The following is a 27,771-nucleotide window of genomic DNA, read 5'->3' on the forward strand; positions in this document are numbered from 1 at the left end:
GAGGATCCTTGTGGACTACATGGGTATGAATAGGCTTCAGGGAGTAGGATGACCTCGCTGAAGTTTCAAACACTGGTATGATTTCTAAATGTGGAGAGAAAAAGAAGTTGTGGAAGAACAAGACACATGTGGGAGCTGAGTGAGATGAACTGTTCTGGGTTAGTTAATTAATTAATTTTATCATATTCTCTTTCTAATCCTAGTGGATGCTTAATGATGCCTTTCTGTCTGATTGCTTTTCAGGGCAGTATTGGCCCTATTGGACCAGTTGGACCTTCTGGAAATCCTGGCCCAATGGTACGTCTCTATTTGCATAATGGATATTTTCCTTTAATTTCTCTATGATGTCACAAAATATCACTTTTTTTTTTAGGGTCTTTCCGGGAATAAGGGCCTACCTGGAATCAAAGGTGATAAGGTGATTTAAATATTTGCATTATCATAGAGATAATTTCTTACCACATTTTTTTCTTGTTAGTCAATACTTATAAAATATCTTGTTTTTATATATGGGATCTAATCTGTATTGTCAGTTATACAATTTTTATCAGAAGTAGGAAAAATAGAAATTATTCTTCTATAATAAATATTTACTTTCTTATAACATTGCCATGTTTGTGTTGCTTAAGTGTCTTTGTATTAAATGTGCCCTCTAGGGTGAACAAGGCATTACAGGGGAGCCAGGAGAATTAGGGTATCCTGGAGACAAGGTAACTTTCTTTTTTTACCATTAAGTTTATATAAATATGAAAAAGTATAAATTCTTAAAAAGAAAAAAAGGAGTAATGATTATTTTAACCATGTACTTAGTTAGGATGTGGTATCAATATGGTTTTACACGTTTTGTTCGAAATGGTTTTCTCAGTTTTTGGATTCACTCCATGAATTTTTTAAGCAGTTTGTATACAGAGGCATATACAGAGACAAGAGTCTCTTGTGGTATAATAGCTTTCATCTTCTCTCTATTATTCTCTTCTGTAGGGTGCTGTTGGTGTTCCAGGACCACCAGGGATGAGAGGAAAGCCAGGACCTTCAGTAGGTTTGAACTTTTCCTTTGCTTTTTCCCATTAACAAAGTGTACATCATGGCATGAGTCTTGACACTTGTTGGTATTAGTGGAATGTAAGTAGGAGCTAGGGTTACCAATCTGGCATTTTTTTTCTCCTCAGTTTTAGGGTACAGCTAATCCTTCAAGTTTTTAGCTCACATTCTGTAGAGTATTGGACCTCATCCTTCCTGCCCTCCCCCCCATCCCAGGCCAAAACCAAACTTCTGTGGGCCCTAAAGATTTTGTTCGATCTGTTATGAATAATACTATTCATAACTATTGTTATTCATAATAATACTATTATGAAGTAAATGATAGATATTTAAGACAAAAAATACAAAGCTCCTTAAATAATGTTTTAATTTTTCCAAATATCTTTCATTCTAATATATTTCATTAAAGAAATATTGTGAAGAAAAGATAGCATGTCACTCCCCGTGGGCACAAATATACTAATTCTTTGTCTTTTTTTTTTTTTTTTAACCTTTGGGCATCTGTTAATTGAAAAAAAAAGAATACCTTATATTGTAGTTAACATGAAACCTAACTCAAACTGAAATTATCGAGTAATTAAAATCATTTAAATAATGGTTAAAACATGAGTTAAGTATGTCTTTCTACATTAAAAGTCATGATAATTATTATAGCTCAGATGTACTGAGTGTTTACAAAGTACCAGTCACTATACCAGTCTATACTTCTAATTTAGTCTTTATAAAAATCATATGAAGTTGGTACTATTATTCTTATTTTACAGATTGGAGAAACTGAGACACAGAGTTAAGTAACTTGTCCATGTTTCCATAGTTAGTTGTTGGCCATCTGGGAAAATCTAGGTAATCATATGTCAGAGCTCACATACTCAGCCACTGTGCCATACTGTTGTAGGATTTAATATTTTAAGATTGCTCTGGGATTTCTAATATTGATTACAACTCTATGAAGGTGCAGGTGATTATAGATAGAAAAATAGATGGAAATTATAATTTATTAATATAACACTAAAATCTACATTTTAAAAAGAGTTGTTCCCTGAGCAAATCATTGTGTTTCCTCTATCTCCTCCTATCTCAGGATTGAAGCAGCATTAAGACATAACACTTTTCATACCTCATTTAGTATAACTTCTAACAGTGATGGGAATTCATATACATCTCTCAGAAAGTCTTTATTCCAAAGAAAAATTTTCAGTGTCTTTTTGTCAAGTGACATGCTGGTGGTGAGCTTTGCTCTTACTAGTTTTTTGCCCTGAACTCGGAGTAAACCTGGTCAGTCATGTACCCAGACTTGGGCTCTGGAGTTGAATCTCAGAAATTCCAAACTGTATAAATAAAAGGCATGAAAACAGGTCATGAAGCTAACAAAAAGCTTCTGTTTTTCAAGGATCTGTCCAATCATATAACAGGAACTTACAATATCTGCAGTGGCTAGCAAAGCAAACCGCTAAACTTCTTACATCCTAATTGTTCATAATGTGAGGGTTTTCTGACTTTCAACAATAATAATAAAAGCAGCAGGTACAACACATTTTCTAAGGCCAATACTGAGTGATAAATCATATCAATATTATTCTATAATGCTTTACAATTAATTACTGGATAAAACTTAAGTCAAGTATCATGCTTAAACAAAGTAAATCTTTTTAATGTCTCCCTTACTTTTTGATACAGTTTGTATTGATAACATGTTTATTGTGAGGCAGAGGGGATATACTTCTCTGAGAAACAGACTTAGATTTTAGTCGCAGCCCTGACACTGACTTGCTATGACCTCTTAGCATTTTTATTCCTATTTTATTGAGTATTTAACCACTGTGACATCCAGTTACTTGTTTAAACTGAGAGTCTCACTACACCCTATTTAAGGTTCCTTGTAAATCTGTGACTCTTTGGTTTTCTCTCTCAGTGACAATGTTTACCAGTAATTCTCTAGTCTAAGCTAAAGAAAAGGTGGAGAGCCTGTTTCGCCTTTAACACTTTGTCTTAAAACCCTTAATATTATTTTTTTTCTTGAAATAAATCACCAGAACCAACTCTATTTTTTTTTTTTTTTTTTTTTTTTAGGGCTGTGATGCAGGGAGCATTAAGATGATAATAGTGAGGCTTTTACTTGCTCATTTTGTACCTTTCTTTGTTTTTCTAATAAGAAATAGATTTTTAATGTTAGCAGTGATTACTTTGGTAGGAGATAGCTTACCATCTTTTGTTTGTTTTGTCAAATCTTTGAAAAATATATACATCAGACTGAAGATAGGCTAGAGATATATGAATTAATATTTGTGAAGAGTTTGTAGTCTCTCACTTGTTTGTATCTTAGTAATAGAAAAAAATTATAGAGGTTTGACCAAGAAACCTTCTCTAGTTTTGGAAGGAGACACCTGTTTAATGAAAAATTGCTTGCACTGAATCTGTTATATTAAAAAGAAATTATACAAGTTAGTGCCTCTCTAAATCAATTGTTTACTATCATGAAAAGAATATCAAAGTCATAAAGATGTCTCTCATTTTATATCTCCTACTTTTGGCTTTCTGTTTTCTAAGATGCTGGCATTAGTGATTTTTGTCCCCCCAAATGAATCTAAGTAGGAACATGAAAGAATACCTATAAGATAAAAGAAAGAATGTCCTGATTTGGAAGGCTTTCTACATTTTGGAATTAGGGAATCTTTAGCTCTGGAAACATCTAAAAACCAGAGGTTTCTGATTGGTAATTACCAATCAGAAGTTGTTAATTAATATTATTTCCTTAAAACAAAGAAAACAAAGACAATTATTATGCCTTTCTATATTTTTAACTAGAAGTTGTCAATTAGAGAGGTTTACTCAATCCTACTCCATTGTCTAAAACTTACTTGAAAACTGAGTTTTTTTAAAGGAGACTTGACATTCAAGGAAACTTCCAGTTAAAGTTTTTTAAAATGAAGATTTAGGGGCGCCTGGGTGGCTCAGTGGGTTAAGCCACTGCCTTCAGCTCAGGTCATGATCTCAGGGTCCTGGGATCGAGTCCCGCATTGGGTTCTCTGCTCAGCAGGGAGCCTGCTTCCCTCTCTCTCTGCCTGCCTTTCCATCTACCTGTGATTTCTCTCTGTCAAATAAATAAATAAAATCTTTAAAAAAAAAAAAAAAAAAAAAAAAAAAAAAAATAAAATGAAGATTTATTCTGAAGAATGAAATTTTTCAAAATTTGTGTTTATAGATATCTGGTTGTCAATTAACTTTTCCAGAAACAAACACCTAGAGGATGCTGTTTTTGCCTCAAAGCTTGTGAATTTAGCCTCTCATTTGTTTTTTGCCACCAGAGGTCTCCAGTGAGAGCCCCATCTTTATCTCTCTGAGAGGTACTTGCCATTTTAAGAATTCAAGGCTCCTCTAGGTACTGATTATGATGAATTTTGACTTTATATAGGAGCATTTAAGTCAAGTTTTATGTAATACTTCATTACTTTTCTCTAGATTTGATTGTGCATTGTTTTGTATCCAGATACTTAAGCGCTGTATGAGAATGGCGTTAATGCTTATGGAAAATTGCTTTACTTCTTGAAATGTGGATAAGCACATATTATTTCTTATAATTTTATGTAATCTGAGAACTATTAGGTCAAATTTGAAACTCACATAGAAATTTAATATGGCAGAAATAATGAATTCAGCAGCTTTTCTGGTGAAAAGAAGGGTATTAAACTACTGCCTCCTTTCATCTCTAGTTTCAGGCTTTATAACCACTTTTCTCTCCTCTGAATTTGCTCTCCAGCCCTGACTTTGCCTGGTTATTCCAGATGTCAGAAGATGGCTTCAGAAATATTGACAACAAATCCTCAAATTTTTAATATAATAATGATCTAAATAATCTAGGAATTATAGGCACTCAGGAGAGGACAGAGGATATAAAGGGAAAGGTTAATGGTTATAAAATTGGTTAACATTTATTGCCAGGCACTGTGCTAAACCGAGCACCTTAAATATATTTCCTCCTTTAATCCTCACAATTACCCTGTAACAATGTTAGTACCTGTTAGCATTTTTATTCCTATTTTATTGTTAAGAAAACTGAGCCTAAGAGGGATTAAGCAGCAGGGATTTAAATCCAGATGATTCTTAATTACTAAATCAGGCCCTTGTAGTATCAAAGGAGAGAGGAATTTTCAGGGACTGTCCCGGACTCTGATTGTTTATGAAACCAAGTCCTTATCTAGAGTCCCCTACCTTGTTAAGTCGAGCTCCTTATCTCTGGATAACCTACACATTCACACACTATTTTTATCTTGAACACTTAACTCGGTTTGTTTGTATCTCCAGCACTTAGGAGTAAATATATATTACATCCATACACCTTTTATTTAAATAAGTTTTCCACAGTGATGATGGTTACAAATTAAGTCTTTCTGAATGGTTGTTTCAACTTTGCTTGACACAATATATTGAGTGTTGTTTGCTGAAAAGTCATTAAAATTTTATGTGGTATAATACTTGAGTTCTGTTTGCTTACCATATGTCTGCTTTAAATTGTATATATCAGATTCATACTTCTACTTTGATCCCCACCCCCATCTTAGGGCCAGATCGGTGACCCAGGACCCCAAGGACCATGTGGACCTCCAGGACCAGAGGTAAAATGTTGGTGTGAAAATAATAAATTTAAAACAAAAGTCATAAAAATTAAACTTGATTGTAAAACATGTTTTTACATAACAGGCTTAAGAAAGATTTTTGTTAAAGTTCACATCTTTGTAAATAGTTTGAACTAAAATCTTTTTTCTCCTGTATCAGAAGGTATGCAACAGTGATCCCAAGGCAACAGAAATGTATTAGCCACATTATAGTCCTGATTAGATCACAGCTGACTTAATTTGTTTGGCACAACTCTTAATAACACATACTTGGGGCATGAAATCAAATTTCAGGATAAACTCCACTGAATTCTTAATACAAAATGCTTCCAATGTTTGCTGTATGTATACATCATTTGGATCTCATATTCTAGAATAAATACAATTAGGACTATAGTATATATGTCAAATTTGCTTGTTTATTCTTTGAAATTTGACTTTGGCTGAATACCTGATAGAGAGTTTCTTTTTTTTCCTGCAAGTTCATATAGAATGCAAGCTTCTAACGTGAAAGATTTGAGTTTTTAAATAATAATTTTCTGAGTCAAAGATATGTACCACATGGAAATAAAACTTCTGAAGCTCACTCTAGTTTGGAAATATAAGCCAAAGAAATATATGTACATACACATGTAAATATACATACACATCTAATTCAGAATCATAGGTATAGCAGTAAAGTTGAGAAAATGAATTTGGTTTCAGAATAAATAAATCAGAACAATAAACAGCGTCAAAGCAGCAGACAGAATTCCTAGAAATAGCACTGTACTGATGCTTTCTCTCTCTCTGTAAACCATAAAATCTGGTTCTTACGCTTCATCTCTCTTTCAGGATTCCCTGATTTCTTCAGCAAATACCATTCTTTCTTATTGTCTCATTTAAAAACACATTGGATATTGGTAGTTCAAAAATCTAAAAAACAACATTGTACCTAGTTTTATTAATAAGGACATAGTAGGAGATAAAATATGGCAATGTATCAAAGTTAGCATTCTGGGAAGGAGGATATTGTTTTGAGTAATTTAAGCAATTATTAACAGATAATTAAATTAGTAATTAACACATTAATATAAGTTTATATCTTCTGTGGGCCTGTATGCTTTTAGTATTATTTCATGAAAACCTTCCTGGAATGAATTCTTTTTACCTGTCTTCACATACTGAGGATACAGAACCTAATTTATCTTTCATTATCTTTAAAGATTATTATCATGAACATGGGTTGTTCTGTTGTAACTTTAGTTACAGATAAGATACCTGCTAGGGAGGACAGTGTCCCCTCCTAATTATCTGCATGGTTGGGATGATTTTCTTCTTTTTCCTAAAGCCAGGTTAAAGCATGCATGGGCCATGTTTTAAAATATTACTTGGTCTTCCAAAGATGTTTCTTTCTTCTCTCTTACCTCTGAGCTTTTATGATTTGCAATCATCTTTCAAAACATTGTCTCCTTGTGTTTGATTTCTGCACTGCTAATACAAGGTCCTGAGCTCCGGTCTTGTCAGGCTGTGCCCATTCCGTCTGCTCAACTACATTAAATGTTTTCATTAGGCCAAAGATGTAAGCTGTACTCATGTAATTCATTTTGGAAAATGGGTCTAGTCTAAAGATCTTAACGGTTTTTTTAATCATAAAAGTATAATGTGTAGGCAGTTGTATATGAGGCAACACTTGTATCCGACTCCTTCTCAACATTAGACTTTTGATAGAGTTGCAGGCCCAAGAATTTACAATAGTATGTTTAATATTATATCAAGCCTGAAAAGTTTCTACTTGCACAGTAGATAAATTTTCTCAGATAAGGAGTTTTGTATGTTGTGTTAAATTGAGACTTTATTTAGGCAGTGATCAAAGATTTTTAAGTAAGGAAATGAAATGATCAGACTTGTGTTTTCAATACATGCTTGGTAGCAAGGGCGAAATGGTAAAAGAGAAGGAGAGAGGGAGAGGTGACAAAGCTAACCGAACACTATTTAAGAGGATAATGCAAGGCCAGTCTATAAATGATGAAGGCCTGTTAAAATTGAGAAGAAAGGACGGCTTCAAGAAATTATTAGGATATATAATTCACAGCACTTGAACCACTCCAGTTCATTTAGTTTGTGTGAGATGGGAATAAGAGACAATTTTAATGTTTCTTGCTTGAAGAGTTAGGTAGAATGTGGGATCACCATTCTAAAAAGAGAATAAAAAGGGAGTAGGAAAAATACTCAAGAGGGATGCTTTGGTTTTGAATTTGTAAGGGCTGCAGTGTCTGTTGGACATACGAGAAATTAGTCTGTGAGTGTATAGAAAACTACAGACCTGAAGCTCGGAAGAGAATAGGACTAGAGATAAACGTTTGTAATCATCCACATAGAGCTATTAGATGAAACAATTGTAACAGACGAAATCATTTAGTGAGAGTATATGCAACAAGCTTTGAAAATATCACACCTGGACACTCACGTGCAGAAGGATACATTTCCTAACTACAGTGCAATTAAGCTTTAAATTAACAATATAAGAGCTGTAAAATAAACTTTGGTAATGTAAAAACATACAGAAAAGGAAAAAAATCACAACAGAAATTAGAAAATATTTAGAACTGGATGAGAACAAACCACTTTAAAAACTTCAGGAGTTGGACCTAAAGTAACTCCTGGGGGGAAAATTCACATTTCTCTAAAAAGCAAGAAAGATCAAGAATAAATGAGTTGTGTACTCACAAAACAAACTGAGGGATGCTGGGGGGTGGGGAGGTAGGGGATAGGGTGGTTTGGTTACAGACATGTTATGGACATTGGGAGGGTGTGTGCTGTGGTGAGAGCTGTGAAATGTGTAAGCCTGATGATTCACAGCCCTGTACCCCTGGGGCAAATAATACATTTTATGTTAATACAAATAATTTGAAAAAAAGAACAAGTGAGTTTTTCAAAGGGAGAAAGAAGTTAAAAGAGGTGAAATAGAGTAGATTTTGTTTTCTTTAAATGTAGGAGACACACCCAAGAGTTAGAGGACTGTGGACATATGGAAAGAGGGTGCTTGAGGAGATCTGTGAGAAGTAAGTGGGAGAGTGAGTAAAGACTTATAAAATAATTTCTGAGTGGTATTAAGAACTCAGCTGAGGGTATGCCTGGGTGGCTCAGTTGTTTAAGTGTCTGCCTTTGGCTCAGGTCATGGTCCCAGAGTACTGGGATCGAGTCCCACATCAGGCTCCCTGCTCAGTGGGGAGCCTGCTTCTCCCTTTGCCTGCCACTCCCCCTGCTTGTGCATGCTCGCTCTCTCTCTCTCTCTCTGACAGATAAATAAATAAAGAAATAATCTTTAAAAAAATAAATAACTCAGCTGAGATTGAAATGCCGTCTTTTCTCAAAACCTAGCCGGAAAGCCCTGTACTTTTTTTTTTTTTTAATTGTATTGTAAATTTTAGTCTGAACTTCCTACTGGCCAAAACAGTAAAACATGTTCAACTATATGACTCTCTTCTCCTCTGTATAAAAAACACTTTAATAGTTCAAAAGAAGGGCAGCAGTTCATGGTATTGTGTGATTTCCATCTTTAAGACTGATGTCATAATGTCAAAGTATAATTCAGTAAAAGTAATTCTATTAGGAGCCAAATGATGACACCTAGTTTTATACTTCTGTGATAGTGTTTGTTAATTACTGGGTGATAAAAAGTTTAAGTTGATATCTGAAAAAGTAACATAGTTTTGGGATTAATACAGCCTGAGTAACTTGAGCAGATCACTTGGAGTTTTTTGTTTGTTTGTTTGTTTTTGTTTTTTCTAAATGGGTTATCAGTTGTCCCAGAACTATTTGTTAAGCAATTGGTCTTCACTTTAGTCATTTTTAAATGCCACCTCTATAAATACTAAATTTTCATGTTTCTTTGGTCTATGTCTGGATTTTGTTTTCTATTCCACTTGAATGATTCCATTGAATGATTCCTACACAAATGTCACACTGTTTCAGAGGTAGAAAAAAAAAAAACCTGCTAGCTTTAGGGGTTTCCCTTGTATGTTAGTCTTCTTTTGTCTTGATACTTTAAAATGTTTTTCTTTATCACTGTATTTTGCCAGTTTGATTACAGTGTCTTGGTATGGATCTGTTTTGTTGATTTTGTTGGGGCTTCTCTGTGCCTCCTAGATCTGGATATCTGTTTCCTTCCCCAGTTAAGGGAAATTTTCAGCTATTACTTCTTCAAATAAATTTTCTGCTCCCTTGTTTCTCTCTCTTCTTCTTCTGAGACTCCTATAATATGAACGTTATTATGGTTAAGGGAGTCATTGAGTTCCCTAACTCTATTCTCCTTTTGCATAATTCCTTTTTCTCTCTTTTGTTCAACTTGATTACTTGCCATTACTCTGTCTTTTAGGTTATTAATTTGTTCCTCTGCTTCTTCCAGTCTGTTGTTAATTCCATCAAGCATGTTTCTCATTTTATTTATGGAGCCCTTTATCTCTGCTACACTATTCCTTATCTCTGTGTTAAGGGTCTCACTCATGTCTTTCACTCTTTTCTCAAGTCCAGGGAGTATCCTTATGATCAGTAGTTTAAATTCTATATCATGCATGTCACTTACGTCTGTTTCACTTAAATCTCTGGCTGTAACCTTGTCCTCTTCTTTCATTTGGGATAAATTTATCTGTCTTCTCATTTTTTCTAAGTTTCTGTGCCTGTTTCTCTGTGTTAAGAAAGTCAACTATGTCTGCTGTTTTTGAGGGGAATGGCCTTATGAAAAGGAGGTCCTATATTGCCCTGTTCTCTAGTATCTCTTGTCCTTCAGGGTCTGGCAATTTTGAGAGTGTCTCCAGAGTATGTGTGCTTTGCTGCTTTGTTCTGGCTCCTTTATCCATCAGCCCAGTCATCTGCAGAGGCTCTCTTCGCCTGATGTGAGTAGTATTTTGTCCCTGGCCTGAATGTGTCACGTTCTAACTAGGTATGCTCTGATTGGTTTATGAAATGAGACCTGTTGCCACTGCCACTGGAACTGATGTTCTGCAAACCTTCACATTAGGAGATCCAACATGAGCAGGGCTTTGGGTTGATCTTAAAGGGGAGAGACCCATTGCAACTGAGGCAAACATGACTCCAGTTCCACTGGAGCACAAGGTGATAGGCCTCGGTATAAGCATAATAGATAGGGAGTACTGGGCTGTGCTGGTTTCTGCAGGGCACCCTGGGCTTATACTGAGGTGCAGGGCAGGGACACAGCTTTAGTCTGTTCATTTGTTTCCAGAGGAGTCTTTCCATGAATGCTGCCTCTTTGAGACATACTCCAAGATGAATGAATAACCTCCCTACTATGTGACCCAAACACTCTTCAGATTGCTGTTTCCATGCTGTATGTCAACAGATTGCCTGCCTTCTCTCCATGATCAGGGCAGTGCACTCTGGGGTCTATCTCAGCCATACCCACCTTTAAAAATTGAGGTTTTAAGCCCTATTGGTTGCAAGAACTCAAAAAATTCAGCCCCTCTCCCTTTCCAAGCTATTGTTATGTGGATTACTTTTCCCCACATACTGACCTGTGTTCTAGTCTTATCATTCACCCTCCTCTACAACTGCAGCTCCTTCCCCAGCACATCAGCCATAATCCTTTCTTTTTTTAAAAAAAAATATTTTATTTATTTATTTGACAGAGAGAGAGATCACAAGTAGGCAGGCAGAGAGAGGGGGATGCAGGCTCCCTGCTGAACAGAGCTTGGTGCGGGGCTCGATCTCAGGACTCTGAGATCATGACCTGAGCCAAAGGCAGAGGTTTAACTCACTGAGCCACCCAGGTACCCCACATCTCTGCACTTTCTACTACCTTCTTTGATGTGGCCTCTTCTCTACCTTTAGTTGTAGAGTTTGTTCTGCCAGTCTTCTGATCAATTTTGGGGCTATGTAGGAGGATTTAATAGTTATAATAGTTTAATAGTTGTATTAGCAGAACAGGGCGTACCTAGGGTCCTCTTCCTCTGCCACCATCTTCTCTCCTTCGTATCACTTCTTTTCCATTCACTCATCAAATGGATTATTTTTAGATAATCCACTTTTGAATTTTGTTTCCTTACCTTGCCTGTTGTGAATTAATATTGCAAAGAACATGGGGTGAATACATCTTTTTAAGTTAGTGTGTTCTATTTCTTTAGATAAACACCTAAAAGTGGAATTGCTTGATCATATGGTAGTTCTATTTTTAATTATTTTTAGGAAACTTCATACTGTCTTCTATAATGGCTGTATCAATATTTACCAATATATACTAATATTTATTTGTACTTTTGCATCAGTATTTATAAGTGGTCTTGATCTATAATATTCAATCTTTTTTTGTACTTCTTTGTCAAGTTTAGGTTTTAATGTTATACTTATTTCATGAAAATAATTAGGAAGTCTTCTTAATTTTTAGTGCTACGGAGTAATTTATGAAACATTGGGCCTATCTTATCTATGAGACTTTGATGGAGTTCCTCTGTGAAACCATCTGGAATTGATGCTTTTTTATGGGGTAGTTCCTTGATGAATTTTTTTACAGCTTCTGCAGAAATTAACCTTCTTAAGCTATCTCTAATGGGGTTAGATTGGTTAAATTGTCTTTAGGAAATTATCTGTCTCATCTAGGTTTTCAAATTTACTTCCATATAAATCCACAAAATAGTCTCATGGTTTTTAAATTTTTATTTTAATGATTGTTTTCCATGTGCCATGAATTTTTTTTTTTTAATATTTGTGTACGTACTTATCCTTTTTTTCTTGTTTTGGTTAGGTGATTCCATTTGTCCAGTTACTTTTATCTCAAATTTTTGAAGTTTTTATTTATTGTTTTTTTGTTTTTCTTTTCTCTACAAATTAGTTTCTCCTTTTGTCTTTATTATTTCTTGAATATTCTTTTTTTTTAATTTAGGAATTTAATTTTAATTAATTTTATTTATTTTTGTTGTTTTATTTTCATTCCAAAAACTATTAAGAACTGTTATTTTCCCTCTGCCTACTACTTTAAATGTATTTCAAAGATTCTGTTATGCAGTATTTTTATTACCATTGTCTTTTAGATACTTTGTAATTTTAGTTATTTCTCTTATCACACAGGAGTTATTTAAAAAGAAATTTTAGAATTTCCAGGTGGGAGAGCCTCTTCTTATGGTTTTGTAATAATTCTTACTTTTATTGCATTGTTACCAGAAGATTCTATTTTTTGGACCTTATCAATCTTTTCTCTTTTTTTGTGATCATTTTTTGTGATTCAGTATACACTTGACATTTCATTATACCTTTCAATATACACTTGACAAGGAGGTATATTTTTATTATTAAATGTGGAGTTTAATATACAGTATGTAGTGACTGGCTCTTCTTTATTATGTTGTTTAGGTTTTGCTATATCTTCACTTACTTCTGATCTAACTGATCTATGTAAATGGCATGTACTATGTCTGCTATTGATCTAATTGCTATTGAGATCACAGTTGTTACTCATCATTCTCTCCTTCACTACCTATTTTAAATTCCTTTCACCTTCAGCTGTCACCTCTGTGGGTCTTGGTAGCTTACCTAGTGCTATGACCTTGACCTTCATTACTGAGAATATGAACTCTTGAGAGGAATTCTAAGAGATGTTCAGTGTATCACCTGAATTCCGTGTGTATCCCTTCCTGCCCTTTTTGTGTAAAGAAGTCTTGCCTGTTTTTGTTTCTCAGGGTCAGTTAACCCTGCCAGTATGGTGACTTCCCTTTTTGTTTGCTCAGAGCTTATCATAAAAAGTCCAAAGTGCCCTGTTGACAGCACTAAGTTTAGTTTAGTTTATTGGGATGTTTGCTGGGTCTCCTGTCAAGAGAGAGACCGTTTGGGTAACAGGATATCTAACCCTGAAGAGTCCAAGGTTGTGGGGAAAGAAAGTACAAAATATAGTGCATCATTGGGAGTGATGGTAAATAGGATCATATCCACTTCTATTCTTTGGTTTCCAGAATCATGCATCCCTCCTATTAGAGACAAAAGTGCCATATACAGGTCTGTGACTAAAAAAAAAAAAATACACTATATCCCAAAGGGTGGTACTCCCTTCATATTGTTTCCTTTAAGTTGGCACTTCACTTATAATTTTGGAAGGCAGTTCGACTGTATTGTAAGGCTGGCTTCCTCTAATCGGTGCAGAGTGGGTGAAGGCCAGTGAATCATATCAGGAGCCCATTCTTAGAGCTTTGATCTAGAGAAATTATCTTATTCAAATGCTATCCTCTGTGGGGTTCCATGCCTTTGGATCAAGCATTCTATAATTTTCTAAATAGTGGTGCTAGTTGGAGCTTTAAAGGAAGAAAGGGTAAACTCTTACAAATATGTATTTGTTTCTGTGAAGATGAACTGATACTTCCAAATTTGAAGGGCCCCACATGAATGCAGACTATTTTTAAATCTTCTTTTAATTATAAAGGAAAAGAGTGTGCTTGCCAAATCAGTGATTACATACCAAATATAGAAGGACATAGTAATCTGCTGTGTCTAATACAGCAGCTGCAACTGGAGCTGTGGTAGTCTACAGTCAGTCTCCACAATCCAACTGACTTCTGTAGGTGGTAGTCTGGTGAATTAAACAATGTTCTGATAGAGACCTTCACACATAGATATTTTAGATTTTTTAATGCTGGCAGGATCTTTGACATACACTCTACATGATATGATTGGTAGTCATGTAGATGTGAGTGACTGTCTGATCCTTAGAACCCAGAGGTCTACCTAACTATAGAAATATCTCTTCCATTTAAGTTCTTCTTTAGAGAATCCAATTCTAATTATTTCTTTTCAACAGATCTTTTTTGAGATAACCATTATATGTTCATCACTAAAAAAGATAAAAAAATTTAAAAATGCCGAGGTCAATTAGATTTGGTTTTGACTGCAAAGAACTTATATTCAAGAATTCAGTATTCAGTTCTGACTATGTCAAAGCCTCCACTGTCTCTGTTTGTCTTTTTTTCAGACATCAAAATTAATTAGGTTTGATATAATAAAAAATTAAAAATCAGCTAATTCTTTGAAAGTCTAGAATCAGTTTAGTCTCAGAAAAAAATTATAAAATAGCCAAATAACTCAATTGTTATGGGCACTGAGCTTCCTCTGTTCTTTTCCTTTGGAGCATGAGTTCTTGTCTATCTCAAACAACCAGTGTCTCTTTTCCTTTCCATAATTTACCCTTCTCATCAAAGCTTGTTTCTAAAGATCTGATAAATATATTTTACTCCAGGCAGTAAGTGGTTAGTAGAAGAGCTAACTTCAGTAGAATCCCCTTTCAAGGATATTTACATTTTAACACTAAACAGAAACCTGGAACTAATGCAATGAGTCTTGAATTGTAGAATTTAGGGTGTCATTTAGTGAGCAGGGAAAGATTCATGGGTGATTCAAACTTGGTGCTCCTCAGTTTAATTGTACCATCTGTGTTGTCATCTGTACTACCAATAAGATGGGACTGGCCAATATTTCTTTCTAGTACCTTCTAGTTCAGAATCTCAGATCTTCAAAATCAATGAAAGCAAAGCACTCTGAAGCTTTTGTTATAAATGCTAAGTTTTTTGCCATTGCTTTGAAGAGACTGTTCATCATTAAAATCATCTGACCAAATGTCACTTCAAACCACTTCAAAGCTTTTTTTCTCCTTACTTCATAATGTTTTACTTATTGTAGGCAAGTTAAATGGCTGTACCAGAGAAATAAACATATCTGTGCACTTAGCTCTTTCCAGAATTATAAATATTAGAGATCTCCCAAGATAAGACATCATGTACCTTAAAACATAAGATTAATTTTTTTTCCATGCTAGTTCTTTGTATGCTTTTAACAAAAACATATGGAAAATGCTGTACAGGAATCTTCCCTATTTCTTTAACCATAGTAGTATCAGTTTTGAGAACTAAACCTATGTTTCCTCCCAGTTCTGGAAGCAAACCCTCTTCAGATTTGGTAGCAGAATAGTTAGAATGTTTGTTGATTCAGCTGTTAACCTCAGTGGACTAGTGAGATTGCCAAATAGTTAAATATTAGATGATGATCTCAGTAAGTGAGGCCAGTTGTTTACTACAAAATGAGCTGAGACTACTAATCAGAGAGATCCCAGAAGTGGCCAAGCTGTGGATCCTTTTTTTCCACCAGGGTGGTCTTCACTAGAGACAAATACGAAAGTTCATTGGAGAGTCTGCCCATATCAAGCAAAGGTATACCTTCTAAATGTCCATTTTAGCACCTCAGTGGACTTAACTTGAATAAGGCCACCTGCAGCCAGTTGAGTAGATCTTAGTCCAGATGGATCCCCTTTACTTAAACCAGTTACTTCTTAACAAAGAAGTATCACTTGGGATTGGTTGAGTAATTTGATGTTTTTAGTTGTTACTCAAACACTGGTGCTGAAAGAAAATATGATCAAATCTGTCAATAACAAATCATTTCTTGAGTTCCCACTGTGTGAGAGCTATGCCTATAAACACTATAGGATATATACAAAAATAATATATTGTCTCTAATTTGGGACAATTTATAGTCTATTTTGGAAAAAGAGGATATAAACATATACTGTTAGATAATAGCAAAAGTATCATGTAAAAATAAGTAGTTATTATAGTTCAGTGTTAGTAGAGAGAGATTAAGCAAGAAAGGATTGAGATGGAAGGATTAGGGAAGGGTTCGTGGAAAAGATGGATCTTGAATTACATTGTTGATGAATAAATGGCAGGAAAAGGGGAATGCATTCCAGGCAGAGCAAATCATATGTCTAATTGACATATAACAAATTACATATGTTTAAATTGTGCAATTTGATCATTTTTAACATAGGTATAATTCATGAAACCATCACCAAAATCAAGATAGTGAACACATCCATCAAATCCCAGAATTTCTGGGGCACCTGGGTGATTCAGTTGGTTAAGCATCCAACTCTTGGTTTTGGCTCAGGTCACGATATCAGTGTCCTGAGCCTCGCCATCTAGGTAATATGCATAGTGGATTTATAGAATCCATTTCATTTATAAATGAAACTGACTGCCGGATGCAGATTCCTTGTGTTGGTATAGAGTGGTAGATAAGGTTATAAAACTAGGTTGGTGCCAGATTGCACAAGGCCTTTGACTCCAAGTGATACCAAGACAGAGTGTTCAGTAGCTAGATAGTGAAGCCTAATATTACAGTTCTTTATTGTGAAAAATATGGAACCTACCCCCGATCTCCCAAATGAACCAGCCAAAATTTTATTGATTTGCCTGGTTTCTGCCCATAGTGGTCACAAATTTCTGCCCTTTCATAGTGTAGGTGGGAGTTTTCATAACTGTTGTTTAAAAGAGGACAGAATCTTCTGGCTACCCAGGAGGAACCTTAGTACTATTAGTTGCTATTACTAATAGTACTGAGTACTCTTTTTATATTGAGGTAGATCTGAGGTTGCTCACTAGATTAATGAAGAAATCTTCCCACCCCGAGGAAAGTTAACAACTAAAACAACTGTCTTCGAAGATACTTTCTGTTCCTGGTACTTGGTCTATAGCCGTCTCCTCCAATTCCTCCTTTTAGCAGACAATAAAGAAGAGGACCAGTTATTGTCTGGTTGATCATACACTTTGGTTAACATGTTTACTGCCTATTCGCATGGCCTTTCCTCAAATATAATTAAACATGTGGTAAGGCCTTCATACTTCCTCTTCCAAAAAGCTATGTCTCCACCAGTATCCCATTCTCATCACCAGAATTGTCAGAGACTGTGAAGGATCCCACGCCTGCAAGGTAGCCTGATAGTTTCACAGATTTTTATCAGAAAATGCAAGGGGTGCCTGGGCGGCTCAGTGGGTTAAGTCTCTTTGTTTGGCTCAGGTCATGATCTTAGGGTCCTGGGATCAAGCCCCACATCGGGCTCTTTTCTCAGTGGGGAGCCTGCTTTCTCTTCTCTCTCTCTCTGCCTCCTTGTGATCTCTGTCAAATAAATAAATAAAATCTTAAAAAAAAAAAAAAAAAAAGAAGATGCAAGACTCCTCAGACAGAGACAAAGGACAGTTTATTATTCTTAACAATAACAGTTTCCAGAATATCAGCATTTTTGCTCTGATTCATGGAGGCTTACTTCTCATAGGGTGATGTGAGAGAGCTAGATGACATTTGCATATGCAGTAGTTGTATTACCCTATAGGAACTTTGAACTTAGAGAAACTGAATCTTTTATAATGGTCAGTTATTTAAAAAAAAAAAAAAAAAGCTTTGTTCCAGAAAGAAATTATTACATGGACAGTAAGCACTCCTGCCTTTTGCTGCAAAGAGAGACACTATGGCCGTTTTTGCTATGGTGAAAATCTCTGAAAAGATAGACTGGAACAGTGGATAGTTGGTAACCCATTTGTATAATGTGCAGAAATGCAAGTGACTATGGAGAAGTGTATACCAGCTGCATGTTAAGTTAAATGTTAGTGGTATAAAGATAGGTAAGATACCTTCATTTTCCTCTATGAGGTCACATTTTATTGGAAAAAAAGAAAAAAACCTTAATTACAATATGGAGTCATTAGTACTAAATAGCCATATTAACAGAGTTTTGTATGAATATAAAGGAAAAAGCTACCGATTCTGGCTAAGGGGAACCGTGAAAGGCCTCACAGATTATGTTATATTTGAGTTGGTAATAATTTATATGAAAAGGGAATCTGGAGCAAGGAATTAAAGAAGGCTTCCAGGAAGTCTGGTGGCTTGAGCAAAAACTTGAAGAAATAGTAGTGGCTTGTCAAATGGAAACAGAGGGCAAGGGTACTCCAGCACAGATACATGAGGAAGCTAGGTGGGCTTAAAAAACTGCATATAATTCAGTGTTTTAGTCAAGTCCGTTTCCATTAAAAATAACAAAAGCTACCTCAAGTGGTTTTAAGCAAAACTTAGCATGGCCTAATATAATCAGGAAGTCTAGCAGTGCATGTGCCTAGAGTTTTGACTGACTATAGAAGTTTGATGAGTATAATCAAGACACTGTCCATCTCTTAGCCTTACTTATGTCTGTTGGCTTCTTTCACAACACACTGTGGAAAAGGTGGCCTTTGGCAATTCTACGCTTATATTGCCCTGAGAGTTAGCAATCTTAGCAGAAAGAAAGCATTCTTTCCTTAGAGCTCTAGCAAAAATTCTAACGTGGATTTCAGCCAATCTGGCTTGGGTTACATGATTATCTTTAAATCAGTCACAGTAATCATGAGGTTGGAATACTGTAATTGGCAAGATTTGGGTCATTTACTCACCCCTGGAAATTGGGATTGGGACCAGAAGCACATAGACTGGAAATTGAAGAGTAGTTTTTCAGAGATGGTGAGCAGACAAAAAGAAGATACTCTCTACATTTTACATTTTTGGTGCCTAGTATCTACATATACCATTCTCCCAGTTATACAGTTTTTCTTTTTTAAATTAAAGGATGGAGGGGATGACAGAGGGAGAGGGAGAATGACAAGCAGGCTTCATGCCCAGCATGGAGCCCAGTGCAGGGCTCAGTCTCACGGCCCTGAGATCTTGACCTGAGCCAAAACCAAGAGTTGGATGCTTAACCAACTGAGCCACCAAGGCACCCCCCCAAACCACACTTATATAGTTTTTTAAATGCCTCTAGTAACATAGACAGCCACCTGCACAGCTGAAAATAGACTCTCCCTTCTCCAAAGGGAGATAACCCAATCTATTGATCACTTACTGCTTTTAGCTCCAAGTCCAGATTCTGGGAGTAAAGTGGATTCTTTTCAGTGAGGTCTATATATAGGTCTGATCTCAGATAATCAGTATGATTTTAGAAAGAAAACAAAATAGCCACAATATTCATTCCATTTGGAGAAAAGAGAGAATAGGAAACCAGGTAGAGTGGCCCATGCCCATAGCTGTGCATTTAAAACAAAAGTAGGCGATTGATATATGCCAGTCCCTCATAAAAATGCAAATCAATTTTTAAGTCCTCTAACTTCCTATTCCTTGCCACAAACTTACACACACTGAAAAAGGGAAAATCTGAGATGGTCTCCAGAATATACATTGTATGGTACGAGGACTGGGTGCACCCAGTACCAATTACCTTTTGTTTTATACTTTTATTGAGGTGTAACTGACATAACAAACTACATATGTTCAAATTGTGCAATTTGATCATTTTTAACATAGGTATAATTCATGAAATCATCACCAAAATCAATATAGTGAACACATCCATCAAATCCCAGAATTTCTGGGGCACCTGGTTGATTCAGTTGGTTAAGTGTCAAACTCTTGGTTTTGGCTCAGGTCATGATCTCAGGGTCCTGAGATTGAGCCCTGTGTTGGCTCCATGCTCAGCACAGTGTCTGCTTTAGAGTCTCTCCCTCTCACTCCCCTTTCCCTCTCCCCCTGCTCATGAGTCCTCTCTTGCTCACAAATAAATAAAATCTTTTTAAAAATCCCAAAGTTTCTTTGGTCACCATTGTAATTCTTCCTTTCTCTCTCTCATGTTCCTTCCTTCCCTAGTCTAACACTGATCTGCTTTTTGTCACATAGGTTATCCAAATCTAAGGGTCAAATAAGGGTCAAATCAACATAGTTTATCTTAAAATTAAAACTTTAGTATAGCTTTGCATGGATTTCAGTAAAATAAAGATGGACTTTGCAACTAATTTTGTAGCGTGACTTCAAGTGTACTAATAATATTATTTAAACAAAGCCCTACCAAACAAGTCATTTAGAGAGTGTATGTGGTGTTATAAGGAATTTTCATTGTCATTATTGTCTCTGGATTTTCTCTGTTGAGTTTTTAGGATGCTACATATTAATGGAATTCAGCTGTGCTAAATTTATTACTCAAAAATATAGAATCGCAAAAGGGAAAATACATGAATAGCAGTAATCATTTGCAAAGATTGCAAAGATTTTCAATATCATAACAAAAAAAATTTGCTTTTGATTGTTTTTAGTTCTAAAACAGCAAAAGAGAGTGAAAGAAAGCCAGATACCTAGATGAATTCCTTATTTTGTCTTTATTTTTCCAGAGGCTCATATTTTCTGTTTGTGGTTTTCCCTGAAGACAGAATAGTTCCTTAATTTGCAGTTGTATGCTGCTCTGTGCTTAAGTTTCATTTCTATAGTTTCCTGGGAAAGTGAATTTATTACTTCTGCCTTGTCAAAAAAAAAATTTTTTTTTTGGCATTAACTTTTACATGGATTATTCTCACTCTGAAAAGGTCATTTTCATCTTTTTTTTTTATTATTGCTTTCTAACTTGGATTCACCATATTACTGACATGGCTTGTACTTCCATAAATACTAAAAAATAAAATCTTGCAATTGTCTTTTGGATCCATGTCTTAAATGGAATTCTCCCCTTATAGAACCTCTCTCCGTCTGACTGCATTCTTTCTCGTTTGCATATGTTATAATCCTATCTATAGAAGCGATGCTACTTGGGTTTTGGGGGGCAGTGTTTTGTTTGTTTGTTTGTTTGTTTGTTTGTTTGTTTTGACAAAGAATAACTTTGAAACTATACAACTGAAAATATAATTGTGTAAATAGTTTATTTTTAATTTGCTCATTAATTGAAGCTGTCAAATCTTTATTGAATGTACTATATCCAAGCACCAAATGAGACTTTGAATAACTTCGCCCTTTAGGAGTCCATAACTTATGTGTTTCCCCAGCTTGAATGATTTATTAGTTTTATCCTTTTAATAAGACTGTTTTTATAAGAGATAAATTCATTTTTACTTTGTTCAGACTTATAAACTACTTAAGATAAATTTAAGCCAACTGTATTGTGTTCTTGTATATTTAAAGCAAAATCAATATAAAAGTCAATGAAAAATAGAAAACTTTCAAAAGAGTTAAATGGCCTAAATGATGCTACTGCCTATAACAGCATTTTATTTCTGGGTTCTCTGTTCTGTTTCATTGATATATGTGTTTGTTTTAGGGCTCAGTACTGTACAGCTTTGTGATACAGCTTGAAATCAGGAATTGTGATGCCTTCAGTTTTGAACAGAACAAAGCAATACACTATCTCCTGAGAGTGGTCAGTTTGTTAGAGGAAATGACATCTCAGAATTGTAAAGAAAGAAAAACCTATTTTATATATATATATATATATATATATAATATATATATATATATAAAATTAAATGCATTGAGAGGGTAGAATATAACTGTAAAGATGAAAATTTTAAAAAAAAAAAAAAACTTTAAAAAGACCAAAAAAAAAAGAAGAGGAAGAAGAAAAAAGTAGAGAGAGATAATGTGATCAGGCAGGTGAATAGAACAGAGCCATATGCTAGATTTTGGGAGTATTTTGATCTGTTACAGGAAACTGCATCCCAAAATTTTAAAGAAAAAAACTTACGTATATACAAAAATAAGGTTAAATATAATGAAGGGATAGAATGTGACTATAAAAATGAAAATTTTAAAAGATTTTTTAAAAAGGAGTTGATAAGTTGATTGAAAAGGAAGAGGGAAAAATTTTAAAAAGGAAAAGATACAATTAAGATATTGAAGTTGAAAGACTAAAGAATCATGGAAAAAAGCCATGAATTCTGTGTGCTGTATTCCCCTAGAATATTTGTAGTTCTCATTGATCAGTAAACTTGGTCTAGGCTGGATGTTCTTTCTGATCATCTGGGGAAGGAGCCTGCTGGGTTAATTCCCAAAAGTCATTGCCTTATGAGGATTTGGACCACCCTTGCTTGCCAGGGGCCAGCCTAAGTAATCAACCCCGGTTTGCTCTAGGTGGCTTTTGTACCCTAAAGGCTTTCTGTGAAGCTTTAGAGGATAGAATGAAAATGGTGGCCTCCCCATCTGCAGCCCTGGAGGCCAGAGCTTGGGATCCCACTCCTTAGAGAGCACCCAGAGAAAAGCAGTCAATCACTCCTGCGTCCCGAGTCTCTATCTGCCCTGTGTGCTCACCCAGCCTGGGACTGAGCCTTTGTGTCTTGGGCAAATGGCCCCATTGGATACTCCAAACCCAGCAGATTCGTACAGCAGGTTCCCATGCTGCACCTCCCCAGGGAGGAAGGGGCATCTCCCTGGATTTGCTGCTTTTTGGGTCCCTGCTTGAAGAACAGTGGCCCCCTGACTGTGCCGTCGATCACTATTTATCACAGTCCTGAGCTGAGAGCCCACTCCGTGGCTCACTCTGCTGCTGGCTTCCCTGGGAGCTTTGCCGCACTCAGGCACGCCCAGTCTTCTGTGACCAAGGGGTCCTGAGACCACACTGTCCTAGCGAGGGTTCTGCCCCCAACTTAGCCACCAGAGAAATGTCCCTCACCAGAGCAGACTCCTAGAAGTTCTGATTTTGGGTTCTGATGCTTTATCACTTTCCAGTAGCCAGCTGACAGAGGCTCCCTTACCCCTGTGGTCTATCTTCCCATATATCACCTCAGATTCACTTCTTTGCACCTCCTACCTTGCAGAAAGTGGTAACTTTTCTGTTCATAGAGTTGCAGCTGTTTTCTTCAGTCTCCGTTTGAGTTCACAGGTGTTCAGAATGGTTTGATAGCTATCTAGCTGAATTCCTGGGACCAGATGAAATTAAGGTGTCCTACTCCTCCATCTTGGAAGCTGCCAAAAACCCATTTGCCATTTTTAACCAGTTTTTAACTGGAAGGACTATTTTTTCAGTAGAAAACAGACTTTGTAACACTTATCAAAGAAATACTAAAGGGCTCGATGTATGCCATAGAGTATCATGTACTTACTCTAATAGGACATGCTCGCTTCCAAACCTCTAACTACTGCCAAAATAAGAATGACCACATTTTATCCTTGTGATTTCCCAGGAAACTAATGGAGTCTGCTAGTACTTTGGTTCCCAGGTTTTGCCTTAAAAATTTGAATTTGTCTCTGGCCTTTAGTGATTAGGGAGTAATAAAACATTGGCATTACTGGAGAGAATGCTTAACAGTCCTGTAAACCCATGTGAGAAGTCTGAAAATAGAAGACACATTTTTATTTACGATTTTTAAAGCCACTTCAGTTTTCTGCTTCTCGATAGAAACTGATTAGACTATTTCTATTAAAAAGCGTGTAAAATCAACCTACAAAAAGTGTGTTTCTATTCACTAATAATGAGCTATCTGAAAGAGAAAATTAAGAAAACAATCCCACTTAATAATTGCATCAAAAAGAATAAAATCTCTAGGAATAAATTGACTGAGGAGGTGAATGACATCTTTACTGAAAGCTTTAAGACACTGATGAAAGAAATTGAAGAAGACACACATAAAATGGAAAGATATTCCATGTTCATGGATTAGAAGAATTAATATTGTCAAAATGTCGGTACTACCAAAATGTGTCTATCTACAGATTCAGTGCAAACTCTATCAAAATTCTATTTCACAGAAATAGAACAAATAGTCCTAAAACGTATATGGAACCACAGGTAAACTCGAAAGGCCAAAGCAATCTCAAGAAAGAAGAACAAAGCTGGAGGGAGGCATCACTCTGCTGATTTCAAAGTATATTACAAAGCTATAATAATCAAAACAGTATGTATTTGCATTAAAAACAGACATATAGGGACACCTGGGTGGCTCACTTGGTTAAGTGACTGCCTTTGGCTCAGGTCATGATCCTGGTGTCCCAGGATTGAGTCCCGCATTGGGCTCCCAGCTTCGTGGGGAGTCTGCTTCTCCCTCTGACCTTCTCCCCTCTCATTCTCTCTCTCTCTCTCTCTCTATCTATCTATCTCTCTGAAATAAGTAAATAAAATCTTAAAAAAAAAAAAGACACATAGGTCAATGGAACTGAATAGAAAGCCCAGAAATAAATCCATCCATATGCAGTCAATTAATCTATGACAAAGGAGCCAAGAATATAGAACACATTCAATATTCATCCAGGTTGCCACGTCAGGTTTCATTTTCTGATATACCATAATTAGCTTATCCTTTGGATTTATTTATTTATAGATTGTTTATCCATTTACCATTTTTAACCTTTTTTTTTTTTTTTACCAGAAGGACTATATATTTTAGTAGAAAACAGAGACTTTATAACTCTTAACAAAGAAATACTAAAGTGCTCAATGTATGTCATAGAGCATCATGGACTTTATTAGGACACTGTAGTTTCCAAACTTCTAACTACTGCCAAAAGTCATTAAGGGGGTAGATCTTAGAAGTTCTCACCATAATATAAAAAGAATTGTAACCATTTGTAATGATAAAATGTTAACTAGACATTGTGGTAAGCATTTCACAATAAATACATATCTGAATGAATGTGTTTTATAGCTGAAATTAATATGTTATATGTCTCTTGTATCTCAGCTGAAAATAAAGGCACCAGAAGTGAGGCTGCTGTTTATTCTTCTCACTGAGATGTTTATTTTCTATTGTGATGTGATGACTTAACTGAGATAATGAAACACATTGTGGGAGAAACCATTTTGACTTTTCAAAATTTTCCAAATTATTTCAAGTTAAAATGAATGAAAACGTCTTTATCAGATTTTTATTTATAATTTTTTTCTTGTATAGTTTCATGCCAACATAATTTTTTTTATTTTCTTTTTCGTCTTATTTCTTTTCAGTGTTCCAAAATTCATTGTTTATGCACCACACCCAGTGCTCCATGCAATACTTGCCCTGCACAATACTCACTACCAGGCTCACCCAACCCCCCTCTCCCACCCCTCCAAAACCCTCAGTTTGTTTCTCAGAGTCCACAGTTCTCTTATGGTTTGTCTCCTCCTCCAGTTTCCCCCAACTCACTTCTCCTTTCCATCTCCCAGTGTCCTCTGTGTTATTCCTTATGCTTCATAAGTAAGTGAAACCATATGATAATTGACTTTCTCTGCTTGACTAATTTCACTCAGCACAATCTCTTCCAGTCCCATCCATGATGACTGATAAAAAAGTTGGGTATTCATCCTTTCTGATGGAGGCATAATACTCCATAATATATATGGACCATATCTTCCTTATTCATTTGTCCGTTGAAGGGCATCTTGGTTCTTTCCACAGTTTGGCGACTGTGGCCATTGCTACTATGAACATAATTTTTTAACAGAAATTATACTTTGATGTACTTTTTGTCTTTCAGCCTGTAAGTTCTTTGAAATGTTGCTATTTGGCAAGGTCAGCCATGTCCTGCCATTTGATTTAAATTTTGAATGTTAAATTTGAGAGTTAAAAAGAATTCCTTAGGGCATCTGGATGGCTCAGTGTGTTAAGACGCTGCCTTCTGCTCAGTCTCCACACAGTACAAGAAATTTCCTTTTTCTCTCCATTACTGCCAACACCTGTTGTTTCTTGTGTTGTTAGTTTTAGTCATTCTGACAGATAAGTGCTTTTCCTCTATGGTCAGGAACAACTCAGGGATGGCTATTCTCACCATTTTTATTTGATATAGTATAGAAATCCCAGCCACAGCAATCAGACAACAAAAAGAAATAAAAAGTTTCCAAATTATTGACATCTGTCATCCCCTATTCTCCTGGTCTTTAGCATGTCAGGTTTTTTTTTTTTTTAATATTCCTTTACTATTATTTTAATGTTTAAATAAACATTTAAACATTAAATGTTTCTCTCCTCCCAAAAGTTGGCAGTGCTTTTTTCTTTTATGGTTTGTCATTCAAGTGTGCATCTTTTAAAACTATAGTGTAGACTTATTTTGTTACTATGTCTTTCAGTCTACAAGCTCTCTTTCCATTCACCCCTTCTCCCTCACAATTTAGCTGTTAAAGATCCCCAGTCATGTGACCTGGGTAGTCACATACAGAGACCTGACCATATTGAGTTTTGTTTGTTTGTTTTTGGTAAGACTATAGTTGATACTGTATTCTTTCATCAGGAAGCACATAATGTCTAGTTATTTCTTTTTTAATGATGTTAATAACAGTTGATAACTGCCCAGATGTATTAGATGTAGGTGATTGATTTTTTTTTTTTTGGTTGCATACATTCCCTCATCTACTTTTTCATTAGTAGCAGCACAGTGCATATGGGGAAAGTAGAATAAATGCTTGATTCTTCACCTTTCTTTACCAGTTTTCAAACCAAGGAGTTGACTTCCTTTCATTCTCTATACATGGGCAGTTCTTTAATTGTTGAATCATTACAAACTCGTGAATTTAAACGTATTTGATATGTTTCAGTCCATTGCAATTCTTATCCTTATTGAAATTCATATTGTTCCATATCCTCTCACTGGGATCTCTTCAAGCCCCCTTGGTTCTTTTAACATAACTCCGGAGTTAAAGTCTTTCATAGTCTTTTTGCTTTCTAGAATGACAAGGTGTTTCAGGCTCATTAGAGGATGGACAGGAACTAATAATTTATCCATGAGGATGCTCTGAACCAGTGGTTGTAAACCAGTACCCAGGGACCAAAAGTCAAAAAAAGCCTTGTTGTCTTTTTTTTTCCCCCCTGAAAGAAACAAGTCAGTCACTCAACAATGACAACAACAAAATAACTTTTTCAGCACTTACTATGTGTATTAGTTGCTGGAAATATTATAGTTCATAAGACCTAAAACTGCCTTCAAGGAGTTTACATTTTGATGAGGAAAATAATATAAGCCTTAACACAATATTAAGTTGACCTTTTAGGACTCTAAGATGGTGTGAATTCCTAGAAGAGACCTAACCCATGGTTTGGGGATCAAAGAAGCAAAATATCACTCAGTTTTCTTGGTTTGTCTTTTTCCCCCCTTATGTTCATTTTTCTTTCTTTAATTCTACATATGAGTGAAATCATATGGTATTTCTCTGGTCATCTTATTTCACTTAACATATTACTTTCTAGCTCCATCCATGTCATTGCAAATGGCAAGATTTCCTTCATGGATGAGCAATATTCCATTATATTATATATATATATATTCCATTTTATATATATATGTAAGATTTTATATATATATATGTATATATATATATACACACACATATATATATATACCACATTTTCTTTATCCATTCATTAGTCAATGAATATTTGGGCTTCTTCATAATTTGACTGTAGAGAACAAACTGTTGTTTACTGGAGGGGAGGTGGGCAAAACGATGGATTAAATAGGTGATAAGTGTTGAGGAGGACACTTGTGATGAGCACTGGATCTTGTATGTAAGTGATGAATCACTAAATTCTATACCTAAAACTAACATTGCACTGTATGTGAACTAGCT

General features: G+C 35.5%; 1 protein-coding gene across 7 annotated transcripts in view; it reads left to right on the forward strand.

Annotated features, from left to right (window-relative positions):
* COL24A1 (collagen type XXIV alpha 1 chain) overlaps positions 1-27,771 on the forward strand; it is a 412,730-nt gene that overhangs the window by 134,666 nt on the left and 250,293 nt on the right. For all 7 annotated transcript variants that reach the window (XM_032302395.1, XM_032302400.1, XM_032302399.1 and 4 more), the window contains exons 16-20: positions 244-297; positions 374-418; positions 657-710; positions 982-1,035; positions 5,601-5,654. In XM_032302395.1, the coding sequence (XP_032158286.1) occupies positions 244-297; positions 374-418; positions 657-710; positions 982-1,035; positions 5,601-5,654 (261 nt within the window). The remainder of the gene's footprint in view (positions 1-243; positions 298-373; positions 419-656; positions 711-981; positions 1,036-5,600; positions 5,655-27,771) is intronic.

Source organism: Mustela erminea, chromosome 10 (genome assembly GCF_009829155.1).
Source record: "Mustela erminea isolate mMusErm1 chromosome 10, mMusErm1.Pri, whole genome shotgun sequence".
In the NCBI taxonomy this organism is placed as follows: Eukaryota; Metazoa; Chordata; class Mammalia; order Carnivora; family Mustelidae; genus Mustela; species Mustela erminea.